At 48.1% G+C, this 20,700-nt stretch overlaps 1 protein-coding gene across 1 annotated transcript; it reads left to right on the forward strand.

Moving 5' to 3' along the window:
• Positions 1-569: 569 nt before the first annotated feature.
• Positions 570-19,145, forward strand: LOC119949457 (cytosolic non-specific dipeptidase-like). Its single transcript, XM_038771247.1, has 11 exons — positions 570-714; positions 5,431-5,574; positions 6,186-6,348; positions 7,971-8,059; positions 10,136-10,336; positions 10,854-10,938; positions 11,111-11,271; positions 13,763-13,927; positions 16,096-16,237; positions 17,568-17,715; positions 18,565-19,145. Exons 1-11 carry the CDS (start codon positions 655-657, stop codon positions 18,632-18,634), a joined length of 1,428 nt encoding a protein of 475 aa, XP_038627175.1. The 5' UTR covers positions 570-654; the 3' UTR covers positions 18,635-19,145.
• Positions 19,146-20,700: the final 1,555 nt, after the last annotated feature.

Genomic DNA, 20,700 nt, shown 5'->3' on the forward strand with positions numbered 1-20,700 from the left:
CGATTGAATGAATGACTCCCCACAGTACATATGTATCTATTTGTAGATACCTGTAATTGATTGTTTCATCTATTTGTATTAATGTCTGTCTCCCCCTCTAGACCGTGAGCTCGTTGTTGGGTAGGGACCGTCTCTACATGTTTCCAACTTGTACTTCCCAAGCGCTTAGTACAGTGCTCCGCACCCAGTAAGCGCTCAATAAATGCGATTGAATGAATGACTCCCCACAGTACATATGTATCTATTTGTAGATACCTGTAATTGATTGTTTCATCCATTTGTATTAATGTCTGTCTCCCCCTCTAGACCGTGAGCCCGCTGTCGGGTAGGGACTGTCTCTATAGGTTGCCAGTTTGTCCTTCCCAAGCGCTTAGTACAGTGCTCCGCACATAGTAAGCGCTCAATAAATACGATTGATGATGATGATGATGATTGATTGATTGAATGAATGAGTGAGTGAATGAATGGCGCGGCGCGGGGCCGGTGCGCGTTCCGCGGGCCGCCGCTAGGGGGCGGGGCGGGGCGCGCTTTAGTGCGCAGGCGCGGCGGGCCTGGTTGCCTGGTTGTGCGGTTGCCAGGTTGCCCACGTTGCTGGGCCTGGTACCCACCTTGGCCCCACCATTGCCCCCCGGACAGCGGGCATCGCCACCCACCATGGCCGAGCTCCAGCCCGTCTTCCTGCACGTGGACGCCCAGCAGGACCTATACATCCAGGCGAGGGGGCCTGGAGAGGGGTTGGGGGGCCATGGGGGGGCCATGGGGAGGTGATGGGGGGCCAAGGGGGGTCATGCCCACTGCCCATCCGGACCCACCCACCCCCGAAAAACAGCCGGCACCGCCCTGCCCAACATCCGGCTAATAATCAGATCAATCAATCAATCGTCTTGATTGAGCGCTTACTGTGTGCAGAGCACTGGACCATCATCATCATCAATCGTATTTATTGAGCGCTGACTGGGTGCAGAGCACTGGACTAAGCGCTTGGGAAGTCCAAGTTGGCAACAGCTAGAGACGGGCCCTACCCAACAGCGGGCTCACCGTCTAGAAGGGGGAGACGGAACAAAACCAAACATATTCATAAAATAAATAGAATAGGTATGTACAAATAAAATAAAGCAATAGAGTACTAAATATGTACAAACATATATACATATATACAGGTGCTGTGGGGAAGGGAAGGAGGTAAGACGGGGTGGGGGGGGGGGTGGAGACTGTGAGTCCTTCTAGACTGTGAGCCCACTGTTGGGTAGGGACTGTCTCTAGATGTTGCCAACTTGTACTTCCCAAGCGCTTAGTACAGTGCTCTGCACACTGCAAGCGCTCAATAGATACGATTGATTGATTGGAGAGGGGGACGAGGGGGAGAGGAAGGAAGGGGCTTAATGGTGGCATTTCTTAAGCGCTTACTATGTGCAAAGCACTGTTTTAAGCCTGGGGAGGATGTAGTAGTAATAATGATGGCATATATTATGCGCTTACTATGTGCAAAGCACTGTTCTAAGCGGTGGGGAGGTTACAAGGTGATCTGGCACGGGGGGGGGTTCATAGTCATAATAGTAGTAATAATGGCATCTATTAAGCGCTTACTATGTGCAAAGCACTGTTCTAAGCGCTGGGGAGGTTGCAAGGTGATCTGGCACGGGGCGCTCATAATCATAATAGTAATAATAATGGCATCTATTAAGTGCTTATTATGTGCAAAGCACTGTTCTAAGCACTGGGGAGGTATAGTAATAATAATGATGGTGTTTATTACGTGCTTACTATGTGCAAAGCACTGTTCTAAGCGATGGGGAGGTTACCAGGTGATCTGGCACGGGGGGCTCATAGTCATAATAATAATAATGGCATTTGTTAAGCGCTTACTATGTGCAAAGCACTGTTCTAAGCCTGGGGAGGATGCAGTAATAATAATGAGGGCATATATTATGCGCTTACTATGTGCAAAGCACTGTTCTAAGCCTGGGGAGGAGGTAGTAATGATAATGATGGCGTTTATTACGCGCTTACAATGTGCAAAGCACTGTTCTAAGCGCTGGGGAGGTTACCAGGTGATCTGGCACGGGGGACTCATAATCATAATAATAGTAATGATGGCATTTAAGTGCTTACTATGTGCAAAGCACTGTTCTAAGCCTGGGGAGGATGTAGTAATAATCATAAGGGCATATATTATGCGCTTATTATGTGCAAAGCACTGTTCTAAGCCTGGGGAGGATGTAGTAATAATAATGATGGCATATATTATACGCTTAGTATGTGCAAAGCACTGTTCTAAGCGCTGGAGAGGTTGCAAGGTGATCTGGCACGGGGGGGCTCATAGTCGTAATAGTAATAATAATGGCATTTGTTAAGCGCTTACTATGTGCAAAGCACTGTTCTAAGCCTGGGGAGGATGTAGTAGTAATAATAATGGAATATATTATGCGCTTACTATTTGCAAAGCACTGTTCTAAGCGCTGGGGAGGTTACCAGGGCGATCTGGCACGGGGGGCTCATAGTCATAATAATAATAATAATAATAATGGTATTTACTATGCGCCACTCACTGTACCAAGCGCCGGCGTCCATACAAGTAGATCGGGTTGGACACGATCCCTGTCCCACGTGGTGGTCACAGCCTCACTCCCCATTTTACAGACGAGGGGACTGAGGCCCAGAGGAGTAAAGTGACTTGCCCGAGGTCACACAGCAGACAAGTGGCAGAGGAGGGATTAGAACCCACGACCTTCTGACTCCCGGGCCCGTGGTCTGTCCACTATACCGTGCTGCTTCTCCAGCATGGTGAATCATAGTCATTCATTCATTGAATCGTATTTATTGAGCGCTTACTGTGTGCAGAGCACTGGACTAAGCGCTTGGGAAGTCCAAGTTGGCAACATCTAGAGACAGTCCCTACCCAACAACGGGCTCACAGTCTAGAAGACAACAAAACAAAACATATTAACAAAATAAAATAAATAGAAGAGTAAATATGTACAAGTCCATACGTCTACCCCGTTTTCGGTCCACCTACCCCCTGCCTTTCTATATACCCTCTGCTGTCTGTCTGTCTAACCATCTGTTTGTCCATCTGTTGCCTGCCCCTCATAATAATAATGGCATTTATTAAGCGCTTACTATGTGCAAAGCACTGTTCTAAGCGCTGAGGAGGTTACAAGGTGATCAGGTTGTCCCACGGGGGGGCTCACAGTCTTAATCCCCATTTTACAGATGAGGTAACTGAGGCACAGAGAAGTTAAGTGATTTGCCCGAAGTCACCCAGCTGACTTTGAACCCACGAACTCTGACTCTTTCCACTGAGCCACGCTTCTGTCTGTCCATCTGTCTACCATTCATTCAATTGTATTTATTGAGCGCTTACTGTGTGCAGAGCACTGTACTAAGCGCTTGGGAAGTACCCACCCGCCTTCTGTCTCCCTTTCTGTCTACTGACTGCTCACCCGTCTGTTTGACCCCCTGCTTGCCGCCTGCTTTTCCGTCAGCTGCGTGTTCACTCAATATATATTCATTCAGTCGTACTTATTGAGTGATGACTGGGTGCAAAGCACTGGACTAAGTGCTTGGAAAGTACAATATAGCAATATAGAGAGACAGTCCCTGCCCACAAGGGGCTCAAGGGGGGAGACAGGCATCAATATAAATAAATAGAATTATAGATGTATACATGTAAACATAAGTGCCGGGGGGCGGGGAGAAGGGGAAGAGGAAAGGGAACCAGTGGTTGTGACGCGGAAGGGAGAGGAAGCTGAGGAAAAGTGGGGCTTAGATTGGGAAGGCGTCTTGGAAGAGATGTGCCTTCAGTAGGACTTTAAAGGGGGGAAGAGTGACTGGCGGATTTGAGGAGGGAGGGCATTCAATCAATCACGATACGGGCCATGGGTCGGCGGTGGGACAGGCGAGAGTGAGGCACAGTGAGAAGGTTTCATCAGGCGCCTCCTGAACCTTAGTGCTGGGGAAAAGTACACGGCCTCCAAGGTCTCAGAATGTAAGAAAGTGCCTGAGGATGTTGGCGTCTATCCGTCTGCCCGCCTATGAGTAGCAGAATATCCAGAAAAAATCTGGATTTAATGACGCATAGCGAACGAGGACCGCTAAAGTGTAAGCTCATCTTCTAGACTCTAAGCTCCTTGTGGGCAGGAAATATATCTGCCAATTCGGTTGCATTGTCATCTCCCAAGTGCTTAGTACAGTGCTCTGCACACAGTAAGTGCTCAATAAATACGATTGATTGATAGTATAGTGCTCTGCACACAGTAAGTGCTCAGTAAATACCACTGATTGATATGGACTTAGTGTGGCAGGTTATTAGCTTAAACTTTAGTCCAAGGTGTTCGGGGGGCCTGAGGTCAGCATGGTAGGGATCACTGTTCACCAATTCCTGCTGGTGAGGGTGGAGAGTTTGTCACACTGGCTGTTAGTACAAGTGCTTAGTACAGTGCTCTGCACACTTTAAGCGCTCAATAAAAATGATTGAATGTTGGTCAGGATGAAATCCTACCCTTGGGGACTGCTGAGGATAAAGGGGTTTCAGGTGCGACCCTGTGGGATTATACGTCTAAAGGTCACACTAAGACTGAGCCCACTGTTGGGTAGGGACCGTCTCTATATGTTGCCAACTTGTACTTCCCAAGCGCTTAGTACAGTGCTCTGCACACAGTAAGCGCTCAATAAATATGATTGATGATGAAGGCCTACAGCCATTATTCATAGGTCCATGTCTCCATGTCCATCTCTCCCTCTAGACCGTAAGCTCGTTATGGGCAGGGAATGTGTCCGCTAATGCTGTTGTATTGTACTCCCCCAAGTGCTTAGTACAGTGCTCTGTTTATAGCATGCACTTAATTTATATGGTTGAGTGATTTGGGCTCCTTCAGATTGCTGATACTGTTTATGGGTTGATATGTTTTTATTTTTATCACATCACGTATGCCCTCTTTCCTGGACCACTTTGGTGGATTTAACATCTGTTTCCTGCTTTAGTGCTTTATGGATTGCACGCTTTCTAAACTTTGCTGCAATCCCTCCTCCCTTGGCTCCAGTGTTGCCCCTCTAGTTCACTTTTCACCTGCCTACATATTTTGTTTTGTTGTCTGTCTCCCCCTTCTAGACTGTGAGCCCGTTGTTGCGTAGGGACCGTCTCTGTATGTTGCCGACTTGTACTTCCCAAGCGCTTAGTACAGTGCTGTGCACGCAGTAAGCGCTCAATAAATTGGATTGAATGAATGAACGAACTTTTCGTTGCCAATAAATGGGATGAATTGGTTTCTAGCCCTTGGTGAGGCAGGTTCGCAACCAGTAGAGTACGGCTGGAGGGGGGCAGACGGGAAAGACCCCTTGTCTTCTCTCCATTCCCGCTCCCTCCCTTCTCCCTCCCCACTTCCCTGGACGGCTCACAGATAGACTCACTCGCTATCTCTTGGCCAACAGAGACTGGCGGAATGGGTGGCGATCCAGAGTGTGTCGGCCTGGCCGGAGAAGAGAGGCGAGATCAAACGGATGATGGAGGTGGCTGCTGCTGACATAAAGCGCCTGGGCGGCACGACCGAGCTAGTGGATATCGGGAAACAAACGGTAGGAATTTGGATCCCCAGAATCCCAGGATTCCTTTATGTTGGTCAGTGCCACTGTTCCCCTAGGTCCAACACACTGACTATTCTTCCCTTCTCCACTCGCTTCCCTGGCCTGCTGTACATAAAGCAGCATGGCCTATAGTGGAAAAAGCCTGGGAATCTGAGGACCTGGGTTCTAATCCTATGTCCTCCACTTGCCTGCTGGGTGACCTTGGGCAAGTCACTCGACGCTCAACGTCCCCGCACCTCAGTTTCCTCATCTGAAAAATGGGAAGTAAATACTTAGCCACCCTCCCCGCTTATATTGTGAGCTTCATGTGGGATAGGGCCTGTGTCTAACCTGATTATCTTGTATCTAGTCCAGTGCTTAGTACAATGCTTGGCATATAGTAAGCTCTTAAAAGCCATTGTTAGTAGTACCATTCTTAAGGCACAGGCCAAATGTAGAAGCTGTTGACATGTGGGGAAAAATCTGAGCATGCTTATTTGCTGGACATTACTCGGCTTATTGATTTAACAGTAGCATTCACTACGGTCAGTGGTAAGTCTTTGGCGGGATTAAAAACTGTAGTAGAATAATTTGGAAATCACGGTTGGCTTTTTGGCCTCTAGCTCCCCGATGGCTCCCAGATCCCGCTTCCTCCAATCGTACTTGGCAAACTGGGGTCTGATCCCCAAAAGAAAACTGTGTGTGTTTATGGCCACCTGGATGTGCAGCCAGCAGCCCGGGAGGATGGCTGGGACAGCGATCCCTTCACCCTGGAGGAAAGAGATGGTAAGAATCCTGCCCATACGGAGGGGTGGAGGTGGGAGCAGGGAGGGAGAGAAGGAAAAAGACAGTGAAGAGAGAGAGACACACATATACATACCTTTTTTTCAAGTTCCCCTTTGGCGGTGAAAAACCATTCCATTTGATTTGGCAGCAGAAGAAACCGCTCCCTTCACTGGGAGCAAATCCCAGCCTTTGCCCTCACCTCAGTGTTTCCAGTGTATAAAATGAGGGTAGTCTTGAGACATGCCCTGAGGAATGGGACCCCTACCTGGGATCTGGGCTAGCAGGGCCTGAGCGAGAGTGGCCTCTCACAAGAGACAATCAATCAATCAATCAATCGTATTTATTGAGCGCTTACTGTGTGCAGAGCACTGTACTAAGCGCTTGGGAAGTCCAAGTTGGCAACATATAGAGACAGTCCCTACTCAGCAGTGGGCTCACAGTCTAAAAGGGGGAGACAGAGAACAAAACCAAACATACTAACAAAATAAAATAAATAGAATAGATATGTACAAGTAAAATAAATAAATAAATAAATAGAGTAATAAATATGTACAAACATATATACATATATACAGGTGCTGTGGGGAAGGGAAGTGACAAGTGTTTCTGAGACATCGGGGAGGGTTTGGAGATGGCCTTCCCTCGGACAGCAGGCCCACCAGCCTGGAGGAGTGCCTGGAGGGGCTGGTGCTGCAGTTTCGCTGTCTTGTTTTCAGTTCTTCTTTCCCAAGGCCTCATTTCTTTTAAGCCTCCCCTGACTTCCTCTTAGGTTGAGGGGCTGAGCCCACTCCCCTATTCCCTGATGTGATCATTCCCTTTTATTCTGTGGAGCGTGCAGCAGGGGCTCTCCCAGAACCCAGTCCTGTGGCAGTGCTGTAGTATTGCCCTGGGACTGGGAAGGAAGCCACCTCGGAGGCCAGGAGCTCGGGCTTCCTTTGGTTCTTGGGGGGCTGGGGAGGAGGGATGGGAAGGACTCTAGTCAGGGGGACATGTTGGAGGCTCCTCCTCCTCGGGCCTCACCTTAGACTTCAGTAAATGGAACCTGCGTGGGGATGTTGCAGCATATTTTAAACAGACAGGCTGAGATTGTTAGAAGGACATTCTGAATTCCCCAGCGGCGTTCTTTCCAAGATGGGCAGTGAAAGCCCGTATCACGGAAGAACTGAGTCTGCGTGTGACCATGAATGTGCTCAGGGAACTTGTCTGCTAACTCTGTTTAATTGTACTCTTCCAAGGAACACATCTGCTCTATCTGTTTTATATACTCCCCCAAGCACTCAGTACAGTTCTCTGCCCACAGTAAGCACTCAGTAAATAGCATTGATGGCTTGAATGATTGTATCTCCTTTTCTAGACGACTGTACTGATGGGGAAATCCTTTCTAGTTGTGCATTGGTGGGTGAAAAGATTAATGTCAGATGCTCCAGTCCATGGGGTGTGCACAGAAACGTAGTTCTCTGTTGTACCAGTGGATTTGGTCTGTGTAGGGCTTGTCTCATGGCTTCTGGGATGTTGATTGTCGTGATGGCGACTTCCCTCCAGGAGTCCTGCTTTGATGCTGCAGCCCCTCTACCTGGGGAAGCCAGCTGATTCTCCTCAGAATGTGCCCCTGTCTCTTGCAGGAAAGCTGTACGGGAGAGGGTCAACCGATGACAAGGGCCCGGTGCTTGCCTGGCTGAATGCCCTGGAGGCTTTTCAGCAAACCAAGAAGGTAAGTCCCCACCCTAATAATAACAATGGCATTTATTAAGCGCTTACTATGTGCAAAGCACTGTTCTAAGCCCTGAAGCACTGTTCTAAGCGCTGTAAATCACTGAAGTTCTCAGAAGGGGAACAAATAAAGTTTAGATATGTTCCTCTTAACACCTAAACTTTCCCCCTTAAATAGTAAATTGCTGCTTGGGTGAAGTTTAACTGTTTTCATGGTATTGAAGAGTAGTGAGCCCACTGTTGGGTAGGGACTGTCTCTATATGTTGCCAACTTGTACTTCCCAAGCACTTAGTACAGTGCTCTGCACACAGTAAGCGCTCAATAAGTGCGATTGATGATAACCTTCAGCAGGCTGCACGCAGGTAGTACTTGCACCCTGATTAGCTGAGTGAAGCAGCTGAATATTCTAGTTTCCCGATGAAAACAACAAATAAGCTTCGGTCCAGTCTATTAGTCAATCATTCAGCCAGTTAATGGTATTTGATTGCTTCCAGTCATGAAGAACTTGAGTAGAGGAATGGATTATATTTTTGGTTGTTTGTCCAGTGCAGGGGTGCGAGGTGGTGGGTGGGGGTAGGGGAAGAGAGAGAGAGACAGCATACAAGCAGATTAGTAGTTACAAGCCCATTTTTGGCCAAAGTGACTACAGCACACTGCTGATGCTATGCTGGAGTGCCAGAATCCTGCCAGGGCATCAGTCGGTCTTATTCATTGAGCGCTTATTGTGTTCAAAACACTGTCCTAAGTACTTAGGTAGCTTCCTCCATTGCCATTCTATTAAACAGTAATTTTTAGGATTCCTGCTGAGCCCATCCAACCCAAGGAATGTCATCATGGATGGCACATTCCCCAGCAAGGCTTCTGTGGTAAAGTGTGGGTAAGACTGTTGGCCGGAGGCAGAGGGGATATTAGTAATAATAATCGTGGAATTTGCTACGCATTTACTGTGTCCCAAGGATCATGGAAAGAGCTGGGGTAGATAAAACAGATCAGACACAGTCCCTGTATCACATGGGGCTCACACGCTGGAGTTGATTTAATTCCTAATTTACAGCTGAAGAAACTGAGGCAAAGAAAAGTTAATGGTCTCATCCAGGGTTGCACAGCAGGAATTCGTACTCTCCGAAGCACTTTAGTCCAGTACTCTGCCCACAGTAATCCCTCAATAAATACACTTGATTGATTGATTGATTGGTGGAGCCACCAGCATAGTGTGCTGCATGACCGTAGGTAAACTACATAACTTCTCTGTTGTGGTTATTTGTTCTCTATCAATATCTCAGAGGTGTTGTGAGGAGAAATCAGGCAATAGATAATAATAATAGTAATAATAATGGTATTTGTTAAACGCTTACTATATGCGAAGCACTGTTGTAAGCGCTGGGGGGTTACAAGGTGATAAGGTTGTCCCATGTGGGGCTCACAGTCTTAATCCCCATTTTACAGATGAGGTAACTGAGGCACAGAGAAGTTAAGTGACTTGCCCAAGGTCACACAGCTGACAAGTGGTGGAGCAGGAATTTGAACCCATGACCTCTGACTCCCAAGCCCATGCTCTTTCCACTGAGCCACGCTGCTTCTCTAGATATGAATTTATTGCAAAGCAGGCAAACCTCTGTAATGAGTTTACCAGAGGTACCCTTTTGCTACTTTTAGGAAAGATGAGACTGCCAAAAAAAATGAAAAATTGCCATCCATCCTACAGCGAAAGGCAAGACTCCACTGTGATAGAGAGATGAAACCACATCTCTCTGGCCAGGGTAGGGAATCCTAATGAACAATGCTGGGACTGGTGTGTGCTGTACCTTTAACCTGCTAAAGGGACATGTCATCGGTTCCCTATAATTTTCTTTGTGAAGGTGAGCCAGAGTTCCTCTGGTTCTCTGGCACACCAGCCCACTCCATTTCAGAAGGGCTGTGTTTAAATGGATCTTTGGAATGTGGTTGAACCTGCTAGTGGGGCCCTGCCCTTGGGCTTCATTCTCACTTAAATGAGTCTGGAGCAGAGATACCTTGGCAGATTCCCTGATCTCCCTTCCCACCTATGCAGACATTTTCCTTGTTTCCATTTCTAAGGAAATTCCTGTCAATGTCAAGTTTTGCCTGGAAGGCATGGAGGAGTCCGGCTCCGAGGGCCTGGATGACTTGATCTTCTCTCAGAAGGACACTTTCTTCAAAGACGTGGATTACATTTGCATCTCTGACAATTACTGGCTGGGCAAGAAGAAACCCTGCATCACCTATGGGCTCAGGGGGATCTGCTACTTTTTCATTGAGGTTCGGTTTCAAACCCACCCCTCCTCTTCCCTTCCTCCATCTGCCTCTTCCTTTCCTCCATCTGCGTCCCCTGGCCCCCTCCCCCTCGGTAAATCACCTAGAGCCCCAGTTGGCACAGGGTAGAGGAACCCTGATTGCTTAGGAAACTATCACCCAACCTTGCTGTTCCAGCCCGTCTGTGTGTGTTAATGTTTATAGCTTTCCAACTCGGCAGAGATCTTATCGATCAATCAGTCAATGGTATTTTTATATACTGATTTGGAAGACATGTTTCCCACCCACAGAGAGTTCTTCAGGTTTACATATGGGGACCTGAGGCCCAGAGAGGTTAAGTGACTTGCCTCAGGTTTCTCAGTAAGCCAGTGACAGAGCTTGGACTAGAACCTAAATGTAAGTTTCAGACTCCCAATTTCAAACTCCACTGGGCCACTCTGCCTTCCCCTTCTCAGCCTAACGTTTTCCCAGTCAAGGCCCCCCCGACTCAGCCTCTTCACAACCCAAACCGTTGTCCAACCAGGTGGAATGCAGCGACAAAGACCTTCACTCCGGGGTATATGGTGGCTCGGTGCACGAGGCCATGACAGATCTCATCACGTTGATGGGTAAGTGTGGAGAGAACTCACCGACCGACCCTGAGTTCCACTGGCGTCATTTCTCCCCGTGCGAACCTGAAGGAACGAGGGTCATTCACTTCCAGGGCCTGCAGCGTGCCCGGTGAGTACGCTGTACACTCCACAGGACAGGTTCTTTTGATCAAATGTCTGTCGCTTCCAGGCTGCCTGGTGGATAAGAAGGGGAAGATCCTGATTCCGGGCATCGACGAAGCCGTGGCCCCGGTCACTGAGGAGGAGCTCCGTCTCTACGAGCAGATCGACTTTGACTTGGACGAGTATGCGCGGGACATAGGAGCGAAGACCCTCCTTCATGACTCAAAGGTGCTGGTAGAACTCTCTCCGTGGGGCTTTGTTTCCGCTCAGTGACTTGTCCATCAGTCCAGAAGTCCTGCCCCAGTGAGGGCAGGTTATCGGTGGGCACGATGGCTAAAAGCAGAGATCTGCGGAAATTGTGACAGAGTGTTGAGAAACTGAGGATTTCCGGTTTCTTTGGAAAAGGGAGCTCTGTTTTGAGGAAGCTAGTCTACAGTGACTCGCTCTTTAAGGTGCCTGTGAAAGTCAGTGGTAAAACATTTCCTCATAGAGCACATTCCAGTCTGCTGTGCCAGGTTGCTGATGGAGATGAGCTCTTTTGGGGTCAGACTGGATCATCTCACTGCTGTAAGATGGCCATTCCTGCTTGTAAATTGCTCAGCTTGATGGACGGTGAGCATCAAGGCAGAGTTTCAGGGCCCGAAATATTCAGTTCGTGTCAGTCTGCTAAAACCCCAAATGATACTTTTCTCAACTAGCCAAGTTCTTGGGTTCACACTTAAAAGAGATAGCGTGCTCATTTTTTGATTACCCTGTTTCCTATTCATTTTAAAGTTCCTTAATTTGCCTTTTAGGCATTTTGTGGGTCAGGGTTGACCCCGTTAGATAGATGTGGTGGTTCTGAGCCCCCAGGAAGAAGGGCCTGACCCACTGCAGGGAAGCCTTTTTGATCTTTGTTCTGACTCTGAAGGTGTTTGAGACAGAGAAAGTCTCTTAGTGGATAGAGAGCACGGTCCTGGGAGTCAGAAGGAGCTGGGTTTTAATCCTGGCTCCTCCACTTGTCTGCTTGTGACCTTGGGCAAGTCCCTAAACTTCTCTGGGTCTCAGTTCTCTTGTCTGTAAAATGGGGATTAAGACTGAGCCCCATGTGGGACAGGGACTGTGTCCAACTTAACTTCTATCTACCCCAGTGCTTAGAACAGTGCTTGGCACATAGTAAGTGCTTAAAAAGTACTATTATTGTTATTATTATTATTAGTAGTAGTAGTAGTAGTAGTATTAAAGAGAGACTTTCCACAGTGTCACGGGGAAGGAAAGGGATTTAAGGTTCCTTTCCCCTTCAGTCACCACAGCCTCAGGGCCTCAATCAATTGATCAGTTGTATTTATTGAGTGCTTATTGTGTGCACGGCACTGTTCTAAGTGCTTGGGAGAGTATAATATAACAGTATAACAGACTTGTTTCCTGCCCACATTGAGCTCACAGACTAGATGGGGAGAGAGATGCTAGTGTAAGTGCTGTAAGGCTGAGAGAGAGGGTAAATGAAGGGAGCAAATCAGAAGGGAGTGGGGATAAAAGGAAATGAGGGCTGTCAGGGAAGGCATTTTGGAGAAGCTTTATCTTCAGTAACTTTGAAGATAGAGTAATTGTCTGTTGGGTGTGAAAAGGGAGGGCATTCTAGGCCAGAGGCAGGATGTGGGCAAGAGGTTTGGCGGCAGAATAGATGAGATCTAGGTACAGTGAGTAGGTTGGCAGTAGAGGTGTGAAGTGTGCCGACTGGGTTGTAATAGGAGAGGAGCGAGGTAAAGTGGAAGGGGGTAAGGTGATCGAGTGCTTTAATGCCAATGGTAAGGAGTTCTGTTGGATGTGGAGGTGGGTGGGCAGCCACTGGAGGTTCTTGAGTGGGGAAACATGGACTGAAAGTTTTGTAGAAAAATGACCTGGTCAGCAGAGTGAAGTATGGATTGGTCAGGAGAGACAGGAGGCGGGGGGATCAGCAAGGAGGCTAATACAGTAATTACCGCTCACTGCTTTGGGAGTGATTCCCCTCATTTGACACGTGCTCACAATCCAAATGGTGGGGAGCCCACTGTTGGATAGGGACCATTTCTATATGTTGCCAACTTGTACTTCCCAAGCGCTTAGTACAGTGCTCTGCACACAGTAAGCGCTCAATAAATACGACTGAATGAATGAATGAATGAATGGGGAGGGCAGGCTGCGATGCCCCAGCATGCTGGGAAAGAAGTGTGGGATACGTTGGCGTGCGGGTGGTTGCGGCGTGAATGGTGGCAGGTCTCCCCCCTGGAACCTCTGTTGGACGCCGAAAGGAACAGCTGCTGTTGGCAGACTCCACAGCAACAGGTGACAGACTCCCAGCCCTGTGCCCTGCCCGCCCTGCCATCAGAGTCCTTAGGGGTTGGACAGAGGGAACGCAGGTGATTGCCCAAAGGCAGCGGGGGCTGTTGGAAAGTTTTTACTTTGACCCAGCCACATCCAGCAGCCCTTGGAGCCTGTATGGATCACCTTGAACGCCCCCAACAGTACAGGAAACTTTCAGAGGTGGTGTTGGGGGTCTGCATCAGGAATGGGCAGACTTCCCACCGTGGCTGGAAGCCGGGCCGAGAGCGGAGGAAAGCCCATGGCTCGGATCCCCCGACTCTCTTAGCCCAGACCTTGCTGGTAGGAAGCTGGAACACTGGATTGTTCTTAGCCCCGGACCCGAGGGCTCACACAAGATGCAGGGCACTCACGCGTAAATGTTATTCTTTCCCCGCAGAAAGACATCTTGATGAACAGATGGAGGTTCCCCTCCCTGTCACTTCATGGAATCGAAGGAGCCTTCTCCGGGTCCGGAGCGAAAACCGTGATCCCTAGGAAAGTGATCGGCAAATTCTCCATTAGGCTGGTGCCAGACATGACCCCAGAGATGGTCAGCTCTCAGGTATGTTCTATTCGGTCATATTTATTGAGCACTTACTATGTGCAGAGGACTGTCCTAGGTGCTTGGAAAGTACAATTCAGCAATAAAGAGAGACGGTCCCTGCCCACAACGGGCTTACAGTCTAGAGCAGCGGGAGACAGGCATCAAAACAAGTAAACAGGCATCAATATAAATAGAATTATAGATATATACATATATGTGCTGTGGGGCGAGGTGGGGGAAGAGAGAAGGGAGTGAGTTGAGGTGACGCAGAAGGGAGGGGGAGCTGAGGAAAAGGGGGCTTAGTCTGGGAAGGCCTCTTGGAGGAGTGCGTCTTCTTTAGGGCTTTGACGGGAGGAAGAGTGACTTTGGCAGATTTGAGGAGGGAGGGCATTCCAGGCCCAAGGTAGGACGTGGGCCGGGGGTCTGCAGCAAGACAGGCGAGATGGAGGGACGTTGAGAAGGTTAGCACCAGAGGAGTGGAGCGTGTGGGCTGGGCTGTAGAACGAGAGAAGGGAGGTGAGGTAAGAAGGGGCAAGGTGATGGAGAGCTTTGAAGCCAAGAGTGAGGAGTAACCAGTTGTAGCAGTTCCCCATTTCTCTTGGCATCCAACAGAAACAGCTGATAATGGGATTTGAGGCTCTCCGTGAGCTGTCTCTCCCTTACTGTACCTTTGCTTTTTCACTCTTCTTCTACAGCACCCCAGCTCACACTCTTTGCACTTCCCAAGCTAATCTCCTGGCAATATCTCACCTTTGCCTCTTCGGTCTCTGTGTTTTATTGCATCCTCTGGTCTCTCACATGAAATTCTCTCTCCACCCAAATACACCAAGCCATATGCCTCCTAAAAATCCACTTCCTCCAAGAGCTTTCCTTGACTCTTGTCCACTTTCTCCCTTGGGCTTGGAACTCCCTCCCACTTCATATCCGACAAGTCCACCACTCGTCCACCCCCCGCCCCCAGCTTTCAAAACACTCCTAAAAATCACATTCTCAAAAGGCCGTCTCAGACTTAGCCCTTTGTTTCTCTTTTCCACCCTCCCCTCTGCATCAACTATGAACTTGGCTGTGTGCCCCTTAAGTGCTTTGGTACTCACCCCAGCTCCATAACACTTAGGTAAATATTTTATGCTTTATTAGTTCCCCTCTCCCTAGTGTATTTGAATATCTGTAGACTCTAAGCTCTCTGTGGGCAGGGATCATATCTATCAACTCTTGTAATTGTACTCTTCCAAGCACATAGCACAGTTCTCTGCACCTAGTAAGTGATTGATTGATTGACTGACTGATCTCCATCTCCCTCATCAGATCGTCCGGTGGTAGTGATGTGTGTATCTTTTAGAGGTACAGCTAGTAGAAGCAAAAGATAACAATGAATTCCAGTTGTGCATATTATCTGTCTGTGCGTCGCCCCTAGTAGATGATAAGATCCTCAAGGACAGGGACCTTTTCTACTAGTTCCCCAAGTGCGGAGCAGTGTCCTGTGTGCTGCAGGACTGTGCCCTGCCCGTAGTAATCATTCAGAAAGTGCTGGTTGCTGTTGATAAAGGACGATGAAGGTCTCTCTCTCTGTCCCTTGCAGCTCTGGGACCGCAGCCCCAGCCTCTGTCCCACTCGGCCAGAAAACGCTCGGCCAAGAACAACTTCTAGCCACCCCCTCCCATTTTATCCAGAGAATCACTCGGCTACTCCGTGAGGCTGAAATTACTGCTACCGCCTTGATCCAAGCAGTTAGGACCCATGGCCCCCAGAATGGATGGGGCCACCCGTGGTCTTCCAGTCCTTTTCAGAGAATCTCCAGGGGCCCAGACCACCCCTGGCCACACCCTCCGTTTCCACACAGATGTGCTCTTGGTCAGCTTGGATTGCTCCATGGAGTTGCTCTTGAAAGAAAACATTGTCCATGATTTGTTATCGTTGGGTTTTTTTTTTAAGCCGGCATCATTATGTAATTGCACCAGCTTTTAGGTTTCAGCTGGTGAAGTTGTATAAAATCACATTTTGTTTTAATCTTGTTACAGTATAGAACATTTTTCTCGCACTAGTTCAACCGAATGTGCTTTGATACAGTTGCTGACAATTGACCAGCCTCTCTTTACTGAATGGCAGGGTCAGAGCTGCCCAGCAGGTCTGAATGTCTGAGTGCTAAATGTCAGTCACAAGGTGTTCCCAATCTTCCTTTGCTCAAGGTTAAAGACTACTTGACAAAGAAGTTTGCTGAGCTGAAGAGTCCCAACAAGTTCAAAGTTCACACGAGCCACGGTGGGAAGGCCTGGGTGTCAGACTTCAATCACCCCCACTACATGGCCGGCAGAAGAGCCATGAAAACAGGTGGGAGACTCCATAACAAGCTCTCAGTCCTCTTACAGAATCATGGGAGACCTCCAGGTCTTTGGGGCCAACCTCTGACTCCAGACCATTGAATGATCAGCTTCCAAGACAAATAGTCTCTTTAAAAAATATGAATTAACTTTAAAAACGAATTAAACATTGAGTAAGATGAGTCTAAAAAAAAAATCCAAAGAGGTAGGCCACAGGCCTGCCTCCCTTCACATCCAGTTCCAGTGTCTTATCCTCCTTAAAGATGGGGATGTATTTCCCTGTGTCTTCCCACAAGGCTTTATTATTGGTGTGCCTCAGTTCCTTAAAACACCATGCTGTCCTTCCAGGGGGTGATGGGGCATCTGGTGGGCAGATTTTGGATTGTACTGCTAATGTCTACACCTGAGAATCCAGGTGCAGCAACTGGCTGGGAAGCTGTGCTGCTCCTACTTACTGTGTGTATTTGTGCACTGTGGAACAGCAGCCTTCCAGGAACAGTCATTCATTCATTCAGTCATATTTATTGAGCGCTTACTGTGTGCAGAGAACTGTATTAAAGTGCTTGGAAAGTACAGTTCAGAAATAGAGACAATCCCTACCCACAGTGGGCTTACAGTTTAGAAGGGGGGAGCAATCGCATGGTGTGTGTGAATATAACCTGCCCTGGGGAACCCCACCCCTGCCCCTGGTTTCTGTTCTTCTTCGACACTGCCACCCTGAACTACCGTAGCAAACAATCCCCTTTTAAGACAAAACGTTTTAACTCAGTGAGTTTATCTCCTCCCATCAGACAGAGGCCAGTGCTCAGAGTTCCAGTGGGAAAGACACTTTCCTCTGTGGGTTCCAGGTCTCTTATTTCAAACTTATTTCAAACTCTTATTTCAAGTCCTTAGTACAGTGCTCTGCAATCAATCAATCAATCGTATTTATTGAGCGCTTACTGTGTGCAGAGCACTGTATTAAGCGCTTGGGAAGTACAAGTTGGCAACATATAGAGACAGTCCCTACCCAACAGTGGGCTCACAGTCTAAAAGACTGTCTTACTGCACACAGTAAGTGCTCAATAAATAGGATTGAATGAATAAACTGGAAATAATTTCACTCACCAACCACTTGGCTATTAGAGCAGAGGCAGACTTGCTCGTCAACTGTATATTGGGCCCAATTCTCTGCCGAGTTACACTCCCCTTGATTGTTTTGGGAAATTCTGTTATCAGAATTCCAGGCTTCCTTTTCCCATTGAAAGATCTAGAGAAATTGAAGGTGCTTGATTAAGAAATTTAGGAGCATGGCAGGAAATTGGGTAAACTTTTTGTGTGCTGTGTGTACTCTTTTCCAGTTTTTGGAGTGGAGCCAGACTTGACGAGGGAAGGAGGCAGTATTCCTGTAACGCTCACCTTCCAGGAGGCCACGGGCAAGAACGTCATGTTGCTGCCTGTGGGGTCAGCAGATGATGGGGCTCATTCTCAGAATGAAAAACTCAACAGGTGAGTGGTCCCCGGTAGCAGATATCTTCCAGGACATTCCTCCAGAAAAATCATGGCCCTATCCATCTAGAACAAGTCTCTCCAGAGCGTTCTTCTAGGAAAAACCAAACAAACAAAAAGTACCCTCTGATCCTGTCCATCTGGCAGGAGTTCCTTGAGCAAATACCTTGCTCTTAGCCCAGAGGTCTGTTAGGAAAACTTCCCCTGTGCTCAGTCAAGTAGAATCAACGCAGAACTCCCTCCTTCCTCTCCACCTGCTCTTCCACAGCAATCTCCTTTATTCATAGGAAATTTCCAACACACATGAATGAAGACCCACTATTTGAAAACCTCACCTCCCCACCTGGAACTAACCAGCCTCTTAGTAGAACTGTGGAGTTAGTGGAACACGGTCTCATCCCACATAGAGCTGGCAGGGCTGTGGGGGCTGGTAGTGGGGGATCCCAGAACTTGATTTCCAAGTTCTTATTTACAACTTTTTTGGAGAGGACTTCCCTTATCAGAAGGGTGGCTTTTGGGGCTGGCTGTGCAACCAGACCATTGTTGGGGTCAGGCCTCCCAAATCTGCCCAGAAATTCAAAAATATAATGACACGGGTGCCCTAAAACAGCTGCCCTGGCCTGCAACTGCCCTGCTGTGATACTCCTGGTGTTTTCCCGTTCTGGTCTGTCTGGTTTGCAAAGGAGAAGTTGCTTCTATTGTGGTCCTGTAATTTTTACTTTTCCTGCATGCTGATTCCAAGAGCTGTGGAGCACATTGTTTTGGGTCCTTTTTGTAGAATGCATGGGTGTCCCCTAGGGCCCACAACTGCCTAGCTAATAACTATTTTCTTTCTTCACCCTCCTCTAGGACTAACTATATAGAGGGAGTGAAAATGCTAAGTGCCTACCTGTATGAAGTCTCTCAGCTAAAGGACTGAGTTGAATATGGATGCTTTTGGGGCAAGACAAATAAAGCAGTCATCTGAACTTCTTTCCTCCCCCACTCCCCGCCCCCTTTCTTTCTTCCTCATTTATGAAAGTGGGTAATTTCATTTTCTTTTTGCTTCTGTTACCCCTTCCTCCTTCCCTCCCTCTGTATCTCCAATTCTCAGAATCGAACAATTCACTCTAGAACATTGAGTTCCACTTTGGTTAGCCTGCGGGGGTGAACAAGACATAAGACTTCCAGTCCCACATGGGATTCTCCTTCAGCCCCATTCTCCCTTCTGGGTCAACCCAGCAATCAGGGGCAGGGGTAGAATTTCGGAGCCAGAAAACTGGGCTGGCCCCTCTTTTTCCGCGATAACGGGCTGCGTCTTAATGGGTTCTTCCAACACTGGACGTCTTCCTGGATTCCTGTTATCTAACTCTCGCTCCTCATCTGACCCTAAGCCTCACTTCCTTGGATTTTCATATGTCGACGTTGCTAAATAAAAAGCCAGAACTCTGTGGTGGTTGCTGGACATTCTTTGAAGGCGCGGTGGATGGTTTTTGAGTTTGGAAAGTGTTAGTGTGCCTCCCAAAAGATCTAAGCCCAATAGAAGGCACTGTGAGACTGCACACAGTTAAGACCTGAAGTGTGTTTTAAAGTAAAATCTGATTTGGGGGGTAAAGGTAATCTCTAGATGACGAAAGAAATCGTTTCGCGGAAGAAAGAGCAGAAATGCACTTTTGAAGAGTTAACGATAATGGCCCTATCTGCTGGCCAAAGAATTAGTTGTTCGCTCATCGCGGAGATAAAAATTATGACAAGGAAAACGTTTTCTATTGTGCCATCTTGTACCTTGGTAGATTTGACTACCCCGTGGAAGGGCTGTGCTTTGGCCCATTCTCAGAAAATTCTTGACAGTGGCCTCTTTCATTCTTTCAGGGCTATTTGAATCCAAGCAATCTTGCCAGGAAAGAGTGTGGAACTTGGTGCCCAACCAATGTTTCCAGAGGACCCTCTCTCTCCCAACAGGGGCCCTGTCTTTATCCCAGGGGAGAGTCCCATGGTCTCATGTTTGGAGCCGTGGCCTAGTGGAACGAGCACAGGCCTAAGACCAATCAATCAATCAATCGTATTTATTGAGTGCTTACTGTGTGCAGAGCACTGTACTAAGCACTTGGGAAGTACAAGTTGGCAACATAAAGAGACAGTCCCTACCCAACAGTGGGCTTACAGTCTAGAAGGGGGAGACAGAGAACAGAACCAAACATACTAACAAAATAAATAGAATAGATATGTACAAGTAAAATAAATAGAGTAATAAATATATATACATATATACAGGTGCTGTGGGGAAGGGAAGGAGGTAAGATGGGATGGAGAGGGACAAGGGGGAGAGGAAGGAAGGGGCTCAGTCTGGGAAGGCCTCCTGGAGGAGGTGAGCTCTCAGTAGGGCCTTGAAGGGAGGAAGAGAGCTGGCTTGGCGGATGGGCAGAGGGAGGGCATTCCAGGCCCGGGGGATGCTGTGGGCCGGAGTCAGAGAACCTGTGTTCTAATGCCATGTCCATCGCTTACCTGCTGTGTGACCTGGGGCAAGTCACTTCTCTAGGCCTCAGTTTCCTCAGCTGTAAAATGGGGGATTCACTCCCTGTTCTTCCTCCTACTTAGACTCCGATCTCCATATGGGACAGGGACTGTAAGCGACATGATTATCTTCTCTCCAGCGCTTAATAAAGTGTTTGGCACATAGTAAACCTTTAACAAATACCACACTCATTATTAACATTATATTCGGGTCCTCAGGGGAGTGTGTGTTTTGGCCCTGTGGACCATTCTTCCATGCACCAGTGGCTTCCACCACACCAGCACACAGGAAAGGGGAAGCACCATGGTCTCCCAAGGCATTGGTTGCTTGGATGTCTTCCTCCTGACAGCAGTGGTCTAGAGCAGCCCTACTAAGGGCTTTGTCCATGTTGGGCACCACAGGGAGGATAAAGCATGACTGTGGAGCCCAAATAGTCTCCTGTGACAGCTGCTTACTGCCTTGATGGTGTTCCTGTTTCTGAGGTGGCACTT

The sequence above is a fragment of the Tachyglossus aculeatus genome, chromosome X2, assembly GCF_015852505.1.
Source record: "Tachyglossus aculeatus isolate mTacAcu1 chromosome X2, mTacAcu1.pri, whole genome shotgun sequence".
Lineage (NCBI taxonomy): Eukaryota > Metazoa > Chordata > Mammalia > Monotremata > Tachyglossidae > Tachyglossus > Tachyglossus aculeatus.